This window comes from Phyllopteryx taeniolatus, chromosome 4 (genome assembly GCF_024500385.1).
Source record: "Phyllopteryx taeniolatus isolate TA_2022b chromosome 4, UOR_Ptae_1.2, whole genome shotgun sequence".
Taxonomy (NCBI): domain Eukaryota; kingdom Metazoa; phylum Chordata; class Actinopteri; order Syngnathiformes; family Syngnathidae; genus Phyllopteryx; species Phyllopteryx taeniolatus.
In genome coordinates this window covers 24,492,692-24,507,626 of record NC_084505.1, presented here as the reverse complement: position 1 = coordinate 24,507,626, position 14,935 = coordinate 24,492,692, and the positions used below count along the sequence as shown (strand labels likewise).

General features: G+C 41.5%; 1 protein-coding gene across 3 annotated transcripts in view; it reads right to left on the bottom strand.

The window, feature by feature from the left end:
* The window catches only part of cntln (centlein, centrosomal protein), a 126,508-nt gene that overhangs the window by 82,923 nt on the left and 28,650 nt on the right, over nucleotides 1-14,935 (bottom strand). For all 3 annotated transcript variants that reach the window (XM_061770817.1, XM_061770818.1, XM_061770820.1), the window contains exons 9-10: nucleotides 9,179-9,280; nucleotides 5,756-5,860 (exon numbers count right to left, since the gene is read on the bottom strand). In XM_061770817.1, coding sequence (XP_061626801.1) covers nucleotides 5,756-5,860; nucleotides 9,179-9,280 — 207 coding nt within the window. The remainder of the gene's footprint in view (nucleotides 1-5,755; nucleotides 5,861-9,178; nucleotides 9,281-14,935) is intronic.

Sequence of the window (14,935 nt, the reverse complement as noted above, 5' to 3'; positions counted from 1 at the left end):
CTGCTGATATGACACGGCTGCCCTGCAGAGAGGGAAATGCGAGCCCTCAGCCCTGTTATTATTAACAAGGACAAAGAGAACAGAGTGCACACAAACATGCACCGGACAGCAAGTGCACGCACGCACGCACACACACGCACACACACGCACACGCATAAAGAGACTGCCAATGACAAGTATGGATTTTCCCTAGCGTGGATTATTCACAGAGGACATCTGCAAGACATCCTCTGCCCCTTCAAGCAGCCCGCAACCTCTCAAAAACAAGGCTCTAATGAAAGAGTCCAGGGCCGGGGCAGTGCTACTAACTGGCAGTAGAGCGACCAGGGGGAGATGACGCACAGGAGGATGGAACAAGTGGCAGGGCATTAGCCACATCATGGATTCCCAGGCTTCTTACAGCACTTCCCATGGGCGGACCAACTCGGTTATCAGGCCACAGTCCCTTGCCCACAGATCAATACGCAGTTCATGTGTTGGACGTTCTCAAGCTGAAAAATAATTACACGGCAACAAGCCACTGTTTGCTTGAAAGTGAAGACAATGAGGATCGTTGTTTGTTTGCCGGCCCGCCGCCGTTAGTTGCTAAGGTCAACATGTCAATGGCACAGCCAGGCGATCCCAATTTGAAAGGCATTCTGGTCGAAAGACCAACTTCAGAAGACGCAGCCTAGAGTGCAAGAGGCTGGAGGAAAGGTCACTTTACAGCAATATGACTTCTTAACAGGAGATCTAGGTCAGAGGTCATCAATAAGCAGAGCCAGACGCCTTATTACAGTCTACAAACCCATGTTGGACTGCCTGATTTTTGTGATATCTAAAAAAAAAAATGAGACTGACACAAATCATTTCGGAACGTTTTCAATGTCAGGAAAACCATACTAGACCAGCTGAACTTTATTTGCGATTAATCAGAGGCAGTTTCAACATGATGGTTAACTCTGAACGCAGCCACATCCCCAGTTATAAGAGCAACCACATTACTCAAGTTTGTCTTTGTTTTTTACTTCCCCTCTCAAAATGATTTCTTTTTCCCCCACAATTGAGTTGTACAAGATATAGGTCACATAGATGGTGGAAAAACCTTTGAAATGATTTATCGTGTGTCATTTTCCTATAATCACAAAAACCTTTTAACAGTTCACGTTCAAGGTTATTCGCCAATGAAGACTATTGTTCATAGGGTCCAAATTAAAACATTGTAATTTACATAAACATAAAAAAAAATGTACAGAAAAGAAACTACATTTCCATTAAATAAATAAACTTACTGAAACAATGACCGCAGCAATGTCAATTCATTGATACATTACATCAACAAGCTAAATACATTTGAAAAATTATGGCTTGCTGTAGTTTATTTTTTTCTCTTCCATTTATTATCTATCCTGATCACATTTGTCTGTACTTTATTTCAATATGTTACTGCTCTATACATTACCGTCCTCAAATGCATTCGTTCTAGTTGGAGGCAGAAAAGTGAACACACAAGGCTTGTCTTGTACCATAGCCACGATTTGTGGGTTTCACCTTGAACACTAAATTATTTGGTTCTCCACTATAATTAACATTAAACAAATGTCACAAGACGACATGTCAGAAATTGATCAACTGTCATCCATAACAAAGCCCCGTGCATCCACTCAACACTTCTCCCCGCGCAGCGTAGTGCTCGTTGTGCTGCCCTGTTCGGAGTAATTTGGAGTTTGTGCAAGTCTTGTTTTGAAGCACTCAACCATGTTGTTGGGCAGTAGTCAAGATGACATAAAATTAAAGAGTGCAATACAAGTTTGTCCATTGATGACAATTAATGTGCAGCCCTCCTTACCATTGAAATGTTACAATTCATCCTAGACACAATTTTATCAATTTGTGATGACCACGAAAGTGTCTGCCATCAATGATCACACCCAGTAATTTTAACCTCTCTAATTTATTCAACAGAAGCACCATGTGAAATTAGATGCAGTTCAGAATTAAATCTTAGCACATATCTAGAGCCGCCGTGATACACTTTGTTTTTGAAACAGTCAGCTTCAACAGGCCCAGGCACCGCCCCTGTGAAGGCAGCGGTGTTCAGACTTCCTCGTCAACTGTATATGGACCAAGAGCTACTATAATGGATTATTATGACAAACACTTGGAATTTAACCAGCACCAATTTGGAGAGATTTATGGTAGTAAGGTTAGTGAGTTGAGAAAGTGGGTGTTTGCGAGGCAGACAAGCAGTGAGCAGAGTTCACAGTATACAGATAACGTGCTTCAAATTAAGAAAACAGTAAAGAAAATTGGGTTAAAGCTGTTTAGTCGTTAATAATAGCTTAGATTACTTTTGCAACATTTTATATTTTTTCATTAAATTATTATCACTTCAGATTGTTTAGATCCAATTTATGCAGGCATTTTTTTTTAACTTAAAGTAAAACAAAAATAGTCCTGATTATTTAGTCTCAAAGTATTTTTTTACAATATTTTGTAATTTTGAATTAAAATTGGGGATATCTGTTTAGATTGGAATAACTTGTTGTTAAAAATTGTTAAGATTGTTCGGGTCCTAATTGTGTTGGTAAATGTAGTTTATTACAAAATAATGCATCAACTCAATGCTCTTTTTTCCCTTCAACGATGATTTTTCCGTTTTTGGGCAATTTACAGTAGTTCAAGACTAAATGTAAACACAAACTCAATTTAACATGAATTGAGTAAGAAAGTCAACAAGTGAACAATAAATGTTGAACTCCTATCCAATTGTAATTTTCTTTTATTTATTTTATCTAAATAAATATTTAGGTGTCAACTATTATACATGCTGTACAGCATGATGCTTCAGAACTGAGCTTGAAGAAATTTGGACGGGTTTAACTTTTAATTGACGACCCCTAATCTAGGCAAAACTGAATAAAAAACAAAACAAAACAAAAAAACTATACATGTAACCACTGCCAATATGCACTCAAGCTATTAATAAATGCAGTCAGTCCCGCATTTGACTTGTCAGTTTTTTCCCCACTGTGCATTCCTTCACGAAACGTTCCTCAAGCGGCAGATACGTAAATGGCACCATTAACTAAGACAGTCATGCGTGTCGTCTGAATCCACGCCGAGCATCACTGTCCGCTTAGGTGCCTGCGAGCGATCTTAAGTAAGACACTTCAGATCTGACAAGAAAATGATGCCTAATACGTTCCCGGGATTGTGTTCTAAAGGGAGATGACCTCTGCTTAATCACTCATTCGCCGGTCAACCCAAAAGACAAAAAGGATAAAGAGAGGTGAAGCCGAGGACCTCTCCAGGGTATGTCTTATCTGGTTAACTAAAGCAGCTGAAATTACGCTCCATCTACAGGATATGAAATTGTCCTTTTGTGTTTTATTAAGAAAAATGTGTCAAGCATTGATCAATGTAGAGTGAAACCTCAACGGTCGAACACACACAATCAAATTATTATTCCTCTGTAAAATAAATTGAAATGCCAATAAAGTGGATCCCCGCTATTCGTGGGGGTATAGGAACCGGACCGCGAACAGCAAAAATAATCAAATAAAATAATAATCACCAGTGTGGACTTGTGGACTTGGAGAAGGCGTTCGACCGTGTCCCTCGGGGAGTCCTGTGGGAGTACGGGGTAGCGAACCCCCTGATACGGGCTGTTCGGTCCCTGTACGACTGGTTTGGTCCACATCGCCGGTTGTTTCCGGTGAGGTTTGGACTCCGCCATGGCTGCCCTTTGTTACCGATTCTGTTCATAACTTTTATGGACAGAATTTCTAGGTGCAGCCGAGGCGTAGAGGGGGTCCGGTTTTGTGGCCTCAGTATTGCATGTCTGCTTTTTGCAGATGATGTGGTTCTGTTGGCTTCATCAAGCTGTGATCTCCAACTCTCACAGGAGCGGTTCGCAGCCGAGTGTGAAGCGGCTGGGATGAGAATCAGCACCTCCAAATCTGAGACCATGGTCCGCAGTCGGAAAAGGGTGACGTGTCCTCTCGAGGTCGGGGATGTGATCCTGCTCCGAGCGGAGGAGTACAAGTATCTTGGGTTCTTGTTCACGAGTGAGGGAAGAATGGAAGGAGAGATCGACAGGCAGATCGGTGCAGCGTCTGCAGTGATGCGGACTTTGTATCGGTCCGTTGTGGTAAAGAAGGAGGTAAGCCTAAAGTCGAAGCTCTCGATTTACGTTCCTATCCTCACCTATGGTCACGAGCTGTGGGTCGTGACCGAAAGAACAAGATCCCGAAAACAAGCGGCCGGGTTAGGTTAACCAGATCTAAAATTCAGAATGAGGAAGAAGAAGTGTATTTGTTTGTTTAATTTCACCTTGATACTTTGGCAGAGAATCCAGAGCCCCAGTTTTTTGTAGACAAGCAATGGAAAAGTACATTTTCCATACAGTATGTCCATATTTAGTAACATTGCAAAGAAGTTAATAGTAGTTTTGAAAACTCTTTAGTCATAACTTTAATGACAAATACATCCAATATGATTCATCCCAATATCAAATTGTAAAAAGAAGTTCATCATAGTAAATCATAAAGTAACAAAAAATCATTTTTGATAAATGTTTGTGTGGTTGGAGTCTTACTGCTTGATTCTGATTAACATTCTTCGTCGCCTCTTACGTTCTCAAAGCCTCAAAAGCTAAAGAAAAAGCTAAATAAATTCATTGCTAATATGTTAACGCTCTCTGACTTTTTAAGGAAAATGTTGGCTGAATTACAAATTTTACAACTTCAAGGGAATTGTTCCAGTGTATAGAATATAGATAATTGCTTTGGAACCCTTAACTTGGGTTTTAAAGCCTACTTTCACTCACCAAAAGAAATTCTGCCTTAAAGGGGGAACAAAATTGTCAAAAAACAGCAAGACTGCTGAAAAGCTATTAAGGATTCAAAGTTGCCCTATTAAAACAAGTGTAAAGTTAAATTTTAACTCAAAGAGAAAGTACGAAGTGGGGATGAAGAACAGTGCATCGAAAAAATTGGGGTGAAACGACCAATAAATCTGATTTGTACGAGCATGCATAGACTGTTTTGACTTCCGACAAGCGTAGTCATTCCCTCCCGCTGCTTCACTGCCGACACAAACGCTGACTGTGTGTCGATAACACTTTTGTGAGGGAAGGTCACGGAGGAATCGCAATTGAACCTTTTGAGACGGTGACAGTTACTGAGCTGCAGAGATTCCCACCTTGTGCAGCTGATAGCTGTAATCAAACGTAAAATAAGTGAGCCACCGGCCACATCATCAAAACGCTCCAGTTTGAGGTCTTGCACCAGAATCCGCTATATGCCAATGAACTTTACAAAAGTCAAAGTTATTTACTGACAATAGCTCCTGACACCTCTTTCTTGGTAGGTGCCAAAAAGCTAGTGTGTCCTGGATACTGGTTGACCTCCAAATATCAAATTTCAAACTGCAGCCATCACAAATCCTTTATCAACTGCACAGGCACTGTTTTTTAGTAATGTTTACACATTCTTAATAAGTCATACAACTCTTAAAAGTTATCCGCTGTATTAGAAATTAAAAAATACATAAAACACATTGTTGATACATGGCGGCAGTATCGCATTTAGCGAAGTGAACGGCGATAGTTGCAGGTGGGAGTTGATTTTTTTGTTTTTTGGGGTTTGTTTTTTTTTATAAATGAAAATTGTATTTGTTTCCAAATTGAACAACCTGTCAGGCATCATATTTAGATGTCCCACCGTGCACAACCTGCAGAGTTATGCATTTTCATCAACATTAGCTAGTTTACCTTCGATTGGAGCATGTCCTCAAGGTCTTGAATTCTTTGTTGTGCTCCTCTTCTTCCCACACTGCCAGCTGGGGACAGAGATCGGGATCGCTGCACAGGTGAGTCCTAGGAGACGTAAGCGGAGCGAGGCACTAGGTTGAGAGCATAATCATGTAACAGTGCCACAATTAACATCTGTACTGTAGATACTGAGTGAATGCCAACGGAAAAAAAGAATGAATAATCCCGCTCAACCCTCACCTTGACAAAAAAAAAACATGCATTCCTGACTGGTACAAACAGATGTTCACAAAAACAAACAGGCTACCAGAGGAATAAAAGCATGCTGGGGCAGCAGGCTGCATAAACTGAAGGGAGAAAGTTCAGCCTGTATGCGTATGTGAAAGAACGGCAAAGGTTCTCTGCGACTGGCTAATGAGTATGTTCATTTCCATTTACATTGTTTCTTTGACAATAATGATGTCCCATTAGGGGAGACTAAAGGGGCTATAGATTCCAGAATGTGCTGGGCTTCATTACAAGAGGTGGGCAGGGAGGTCGCTCTAATTGCTCTACTAGGGGCCTCCAGGTTACACTTGATAGGACAACCGATTAGCGGGGAGCGGAGTGAGTTGTGTGTGAGTGTGTGTGTGTGTGTGTGGGGGGGGCAGTTTGTTCGCCAGCCTCCCCTCTAACATAAAAATAAATAAATAAATTAAAAAGTGCTGTAGGATTGAAAAAAAAAAAAAAAAAAGCAGTGGGAACAATATGCTACTGGAATATGAGTAGGAGACGATGGGAGGCACCCTGTGGAGCCCAGGAGGCTTGACCAGATGGCGGGCAAAAAAATGCAGGGCGCATAAACACACAGCAGTCCTTGAGCTGGAGTGGGTGTGAAGTGCAAAGACGAAGAGTGTTGATCATTAATTCGAGTTCTGATGGCTGTTTCTGAACCAAACGCTGCGGTTGTTCATCTTGAGTTGCGCATTCAAACCCACTCTGGAGGCGTATGTGTGTGGGAATGTGCGACGGTCGACTCCAGTGACCTGGTGCTCTTCATTCCGTCAAGGCGTCTGCTCGGGTGCCAACCATGTGTGCTTTAACTCGGCCTTGATGGCTGCGCACAACTAATTAGCAGATTGATCTGCATATTCTTGGCCCGACCCCGCATGTACCAAATGAAACCAAATGGCCAGAAGGGGAATCCCAGCGCAACCGCAAAATGCCAATGATGAAGTTCAAATGAAAGAAATTCTTAATGTATGGTGCCACGGTGCATTTTAGGAGGATAATAATCACTGATAGTTAAACTCACAGTTTTCAGAGTGATAAAATGTTCAAGGTAAGGGCCAGCACAAGTAACACAGGATTAGAAGTGATTAGTCGATTGTTCAGAATTCACCTGTCTGAGCAGGCGATTGCTGCATCTCTGTATAATCATCATAATATATTGCAGTAGGATTGTACTATTTTACAAAGTGACATACAATATTTAAAAGTTCATGCTACGTACTGTAAACCATATAGGGTAAGATATCATGTAATCTACAAAATGGGGATTTTCTGAAGATGGGATTTTCCATTTTGTCCAGATTTCTTTGGCACAGAAGGGCCAGAGCATTCCGGTGAGAAAATGATGATGATAAAAAGCAGAGATGCCGCCATGGTCTCCATCAGTTGTGCAGCTAGTTGGCGGCCACGACCTGACCAGCGCGTTGCACCTGCTAATGTCTCGGCAAACATGGAAGTACAACAGACACACAGAGAGGATGCTGAGGAGTGCAAGTTGTGAAAACACCATTTAAAAACAGCCTATATTCTGAGTGTGTATAAAGATTGGCTGTTGTGGGCGCTCCAAGAAGAAACATTTAATAGACATCTTCTCTCCTCCCTTGACCTTTCCTCCACATCTCTCAGAGACAGAGGTCACCGGTTATCAATGGGCTTCTTTATGATTTCAGCAGGATGTCTCGTGTCTGGAGCACTCAAAGCACAACGTTGTTCGAGTTGCACGAAGAACAAAAATGTTGTACACGAGCATACAAACACTACTGTCGAAAAACATACACAGTTTCAATATGTTCAAGCCAAGTGCTCTGTGACGAAAACCGATGATTTACTACCTCAAACCGCGACTTTTTTGTTACAAATTTAACATCATATCATACTATCTTCTGAGGTATTTCTCATGGTTACATGAAGTTTACATACAAAAATACAGTTAAACTATTCTTGGGTCAAACTCTCATTGGCATATAAAACTCATCAAAAACAATAGTAACAATATAACATTCTTAACAGTCATACAAGTGAAAATAAAATTTACTCACATTAATATAAAAACAAAGAAAAAAATGGCTATGCTGTAATGCGGTGCATTTGAGACATGAGTTGGTGTGGCAATTTGGGGTTGGGGGTCACCTACAGGTATTTTGCTACTGCTTTGAATCTGTGTGCATACTTGTAACTTATGCTCTTTCCTTCTTTCTTGGGCCACAAAAAAAAGAAAAATAAAGAAAAACCAAAACAATTGTATAAGGATGGTCCAACCTCAATTTTCCTGAAAATGTCCACAATTCCAAATTGTGAAACCATTCGGGCGTTTTATCACTGCACCTTTTCGTCTGATAGGCACTGGACAAGCTGTTATGTCTGTATAACAACAAGGCACATGTATGATCTACGAAAGCACTTTTACATCAATATGTGGAGTAACAAAGCATTAGAAATCATATGGTGTGTATATTGATTTACCATTATAGATTAATATCACATCCATGCAATTCAGTTTAGAAATACAACATTTGATTGTGGTTCCAGTTATGTGAAAGCAGATAGATAATTACGTGTAAACAACAATGTTCTATAATGTGCGCGCGTGTCCTGAGGCAAACAAACAGGTTCGCAACCAGGAAAGCACATAGAATACTATTAAAGTATTTTGTGCAAAATAATTGCATTACATGTGTAAAAGAAGAAGAACAGAGGCCCTCCCGCTGAAGCTTTAATGAGGACAGTGGTAGAAATCAAACAACGTCTCTTCAGGCCAGCTTTAGTTGTGCGTGTGAGGCCATCTAGAAACCTGCCAAACTTAAAGAGTATGAATAGCGAGAAGATCAAAAGCTTGTCTTGGTGTTCATAATGTCCCGCTGAAGCGGTAAATCAGCCAGTGCCTGGGCCCAAGGCATGCGTGAAACCAGCAGCACACGCCAGGCCTGATCACAGGAGGTGTGCATGTGTATGTGTGTGTTCAGGACAAAAAGGTTGGCAGAGGAAGGGTCTAATGAATCACATGACTCTCAACACACCACTGCCTTCGTGTCGCTTCTGTGGCTTTGATCTGATGCGAGCCTGGTAATTTTCACGAAGTGTGGGCACGTAAGCTCCTTGCACACGCGCCGTTCTAGCTGGCTAAAAGCGTAAACTGTGTAGACGCTGACCCACCTGCTGTCTCCTGACAGGAGCGATGTAGTGATGGGCCTTGTCCTCTGAATGCTCACGATGAAGCCTGCGAGATTCAGCAACTGCCCGCTCAGACACTGGTGCCTGTAAGGAAAGTAAGAAGTAGGAGTGTGCGAATGAGAAAGTATGTGGCCTGCCATTGAACAGTAATGAGAAAAGCTTCTTCTGGTCTTTTCCTTTCTGCTTGTCCAGAGCGAAACTCTGTTTTAAACCTGTCTTCTCAAAATTGTACAAATTTTATCCAAGAGGCAGCATTTTAGGGAGTTTGGGCCTTTCCAAAGGTTAGGGCCAACTCCTTTTGGGGAGGTTGGTCACTCTCAAGTACTACAGGACACTGAAACCTGTATTCTCCAAATCTTAACAAATTTTATTTGAGAGGCGACTAAAGGAAGCAAGAAAACAAGCCGCTGCTGCAAAGTGGAACCTGGAGTATAACACTGCAACGTTTCATAGCTAAAGCAGAACAAGCCCGCTCATCTTAGCACATTTGTTTGCTTTGTTTTTAATCTGGTATCCTTAAACATCACAATGACGCGGCAATGGCAAAACTGCTCGACCAACAAGTGGCCAGCAATGGTTGTGTCACCCAGCCCCATGTTATGTGCTCGCCACACTTGGAACTATGACTGATCAGGTAGAAGAAAAAGCACCTTTTACCATTGGAAAACCATCAATAGGAAGTTGAGTCACGTTGCAGTGCATAAATAAGCATTTCAGAACCGTTTCCACAAAGTAGTAATATTTTACAAGGAAATAAATATTTGAGATAAGATAAAATAGAAATTTGAGTTGTCTTGATCCGAACACGTTATCGAAAAGTTGCGCTGATCACAAAATTTTCAGCTAAACGGCTTTGGCTGAAAATTTTATTTTTTATTTTTATTATTATTATTATTATTTTTTTAAGTGTGCTGACTTCATCCAGAAGTCTGTGTACCAGCGCTGCAGCCACTGTGCTCTTTTAAGGGCAGCGCCTTTTGTCACTAAAGCTTGTGTTAGAAATGGCCATAAGCTTTTTGTTTAATTAAAAACTAGTTTTGAAATCGGAAGTCAAGCATAATAGTGAGTTCAACTATTGTTCAAATTACTGTAAAAAGAGGTTTGGTAACAAGCAATGCTTACAATATTTCAACATTATTATTTATTACATGACAATTTGAATTTGAGGCACATATTTTAGCAAGAATCATGTAGATTGACACACAATTTGCTTTGCGGGCCACGTAAAATGATCAGGCCAGATGTGGCCCCGGCCCTTATTTTTGACACCTGTGTACTAAAGCCTTTCCTAGTTCCTCCCATTAAAACATTCTGACATTGATTTTAAGTTGAAAAATGTGAACTTTTAACCTGTTTGTGCCAGATTAGCTACCAACTGTAACTTTAAGAACAGAAAAAGTACCAAAAAAGTGAGATTTGTAGACACTGGCTCTTTAAACTTGACATTTGCCGACATTTACACCTTCGCTAAAACCTGACACAAAGGCGTAAAATGGGGGGAGACATGCACACCAGCTGCTGTCGACACCACCAGCTCCTGACTAAGAGAGACCTTTGCGATTGTGTCTTACTCTTGAACGGAAAACGGTGTCATCACCTTTTTCCTCCCCTCCAACGAGGTTGTGATAGCTTTATCAGAAATCTGGCATCTGGGCACGACCGTATTAACTGCTGGAGTAATCAACTTTAAACAAACGAGCTGGCGAGGTGGATGATAAATTATTAGTAAGGAAGAGTTTGTTCATATTTTATTAAATTGCCCTGTCAAAATTGGGCTTGGCCAAATTATCTGGGGCCTAATGTAATGGACGCTGGACATACTGGTGTACCTGCTACAATTACTTATGACTTTCACAGTCAAGAAGGGCGGACAGGCTTTTTTTTTTTTTTTTTTTTTGAGCAGTGGCCATACTAAGCAATTTGGAGGGTATTTTTTACAGTGCAATACCTATTAAATGCCACTAGGCAGTTTGTGTCTGCAAAAACCTTCCCTCTCATTACTTGTCTGTTAGGCATTTTCAAAGAATGAACAGTTTTACTGACTTTCAGTTTTATATTTTATATTGGACTTTACACCGATTTTATCGGCCTGATCGGTATCGGCCGATAATTACCATTTTATGCTGATCGGCTTTAATGTCATAATTCGCCGATCCGATCAATGACGTCATTGGTATGTTCATGTACTTTTAATACGATACGGCTCGCAAGCAGGCAACAAAAACATTATGTAGCGCTAACGGTTGAACGTAAACTTGCCGCCGTTCTGTCCAATCGTGCTGTAAAGTTTCGGTGTGGGTGAAGTAATTTAATTATAATGTAATTACAGTAAGTTAGCGCCCATTATTTCTGTCACGTTGTAATGTTGCTTTGACCTGACTGATTAGAATACACGATTTGACTAGAGCAGTGATTTCCAACCTTTATGGAGCCAAGGAACATATTTTACAATTGAAAAATCTCACGGCACACCAACAAACAAAAATGTTACAATAAGTGGAGACATTAATTACTGTATGTACTTCCTGCCATCTAATAGAAGACCATTCATTTGTTCTGTCTGTCACTACGCCTCACTGGCATAAATAGATGAACAAAGATACATTATTTATTGTAAATACAATTATTTTTGGAGCAATTAAGTACACGAGTATATACAGTAAATGAACTGGTCATTTAAAGAGACACATTGCTCCATCTTGTGATCGGATCGTTGATCGGTGTTCGTTTTTTTAAACTCGCTGATCGGCCTCCAAAATCCTGATCGTGTAAAGCCTATTTTATTTATTACTAGGGGTGTCAATATTCAAACGTGACTTCTTTCTTTGATACTGCTTATGTATGTCATTGCGTGCTCCACACTGCCCCTCAGAGGTCAAGACGTGCACAGCAGTTACTTTATGTAACGATTGGACCCGAGTGAGGATAAAGCGGTATAGAAGATGGATGGATGGATGGTTAAGATTAAATGGGTCAGTTTTTCCTCATACCTACTGTTGCTGAATATTGCTCTCTGTTTGAGTAATATCACTTGATCAAGCCTTTTCTAACATTCCATACTACAAAATAAGTAAATTATGTATGATTATTGCTGGAATCAGATTGGACCGGTATCTGCCAAAACTCAAGGCTGCAATATCGGTATTGAATTGGAAGTGAAAAGGTTGCATCGGGACATCCCTAAATATTACTGAACACAATAAGGATGAAAAAAGGCTTTATGATGGCAACAGCCTGCGTTATGATGGCAACAGTCTGGGAAAAAAATTATTCCCTGGAACCAGTTTCACTGATCGACATGAAATTCGGTTTACATTAGCATACAATTCAATAATTGGGTTCGAAGAAGCCATTTCGGGCGAATTCCGAGGCTCAACAAACTCCTATTAACTATTGAATTCTCCCCAATAAATCCGAATCGGGCCGGCACGGTGACCAACTGGTTAGAACATCTGCCTCACAGTTCTGGGGACCGGGGTTCAAATCCCGGCCCCGCCTGTGTGGAGTTTGCATGTTCTCCCTGTGACTGGGTGGGTTTCTCCGGGCACTCTGGTTTCCTCCCACATCCCAAAACACGCATGGTAGGTTAATTGGAAACTCTAAATTGCCCGTAGGTATGAACGTGAGCGCGAATGATAGTTTGTTTCTATGTGCCCTGCGATTGGCTGGCGACCGGTTCAGGGTGTACCCCGCCTCTCGTCTGAAGATAGCTTGGATAGGCGCCAGCAGCCAGCGACCCTAGTGAGGATGAGCGGTGAAGAAAATGGATGGAAATCCGAATCGGAACCAAGTATTCTCAACAAATGGGTGACGCTATATTTCCAAGATTTATTGCTGACGCCAACTAATGTAAGCGGAGCACGGCATGAAAGTTTGATAATTTCAGGAATTCACCACGTAAATAGGGGTACGAGGGCCCATTCATTGCTTTTTGTACTTTGAATGTTTATATAATTATGCTATGCATCTAATAGAGCTTTTAATCTAATTTCCTTGCACAGTTAAGTGTACAACAGAAACAATGAAGACATTCTAATATATTTTAAAAAATATATTACTCCCCATATTGATTTTGTAGTTCAAGATAAAACGAAGAGCTTCGATGTAAAGGGAACATAATTATGTCATTAGTTAAAAACAATAGATTTGGAGTGAGCGTGAAGGAGAAAAGAGCATGCATGTGAGAATAAGACAGCAAACATAAGTGGGAGGCTGAGGAATGGGGTGGAGGGGGTTGAATAAGAGAGAGAAGAAGGGGGGGGGGGGGGGGGGGTGAGAAAGCCTGTCTTGGTAATTACCGAACACGATTAGGTTCTTGGGGGAACTTGTCTGGGACTCACGGGCCTTGCTGGCGAGGCTCGACCATATGGAGGGAGGCTTGCAATTGCTCTCCCCGAAGCCCGTGACCCGTCTGCTGCCGAGCCCTTGAGCTGAATGCAGAATGAGAGTTGCCAGGCCTAATGTTCTACCCGTGTGCCATTTATGCCACAAAACAAATCTGATCACTGTTAATTACATGGTGGCTACAGTGGGGAGGAGGCTGCTGCCACACACAAACACACACAACAGAGATACTTGCATTCACTAATATGCGCTCCATCATCTGCTTAGGGACGATATTTTAAGATGTGATTGGCTAGGCTAAAGAACAGGGGTCTCCAGTACGAAGCCGAGGATTATTTTGTACCAGGCTGCACCGACAGAGGAAAACCTTTTCTTATTTACTTTACATACAGTGGACAGCAGAGTAGATATCACGTGTATGTCACATTTGAGAGGCGCTGGGCTCAAATCTTGGCCCAGGCCCTCTGTGTAGCGTTTGCATGTAGCACTTCTGTTTGTGTGGTGTTGTTTTTTCGGGTAGTCCAGCGCATCTTCCCACATTACAAAAACATGCCTGTCAGGTTCAGTGAAGACAACCAATTTTCCATAGGCATCAATGTGAGTATTAATCATTGTCTATTCCTGTATGTGCTCTGCGATAGATTAACGACCAGTCCAGGGTGTACCCTGGACCCTCTCATGCTAAAGTCAGCTGGGATAGACTCCAGCTCCCCTGTGACCCTAATGAGGATGCACTATAGAAAATGGAAGGATGGATTTACATATTCAGTAGGTGGCCGCACAGTGAACAGTGGTTACCACATCTGCTTCAAGTAAGCATGTTGGATTCCCCCCCCCCGGCCCCCGGGTATTCCGACTTCTCAAAATTCTAATGCTTTTAAGATTAATTGAAGACTTTAAATTGTCCATAGATTTGGCATAAATGAATGTGTGCGTGAATGGTTATTTGTTTATATGTGCCCTGCGATTGGCTGGCGACCAGTTCAGGGTGTACCCCGCCTCTCGCCCGAAGATAGCTGGGATAGGCTCCAGCATGCCTGCGACTCTGGAAAATGGATGGATGGACTTCTTTGATATGGGGTTTGATTTTTATATTTTAAAAAAATATATATTTTTTTTTAGGTATGATTTTTATGTTTTAATGTGTGGCACTTGACGCCAACAAGCTGTATGTAACTGGTCCGAGCCCAAAAAAAAAAAAAAAAAAAAAGGTTGGGGGGAACGCTGCTTTAGAGGCAGGGGGCTGTGAGGTAAAGGCCCCCCACCAGGCCAAGAGGTACACTTGGTATGCAAGGGATGCTTCTTCAAAGAATAAGTGTGTGCATATATGTATGAGTGTGTGTGATAAGTGGTGTGGAGAGGGACTTTAGAGAAGGACAGTGAGTAGAAGGTAAG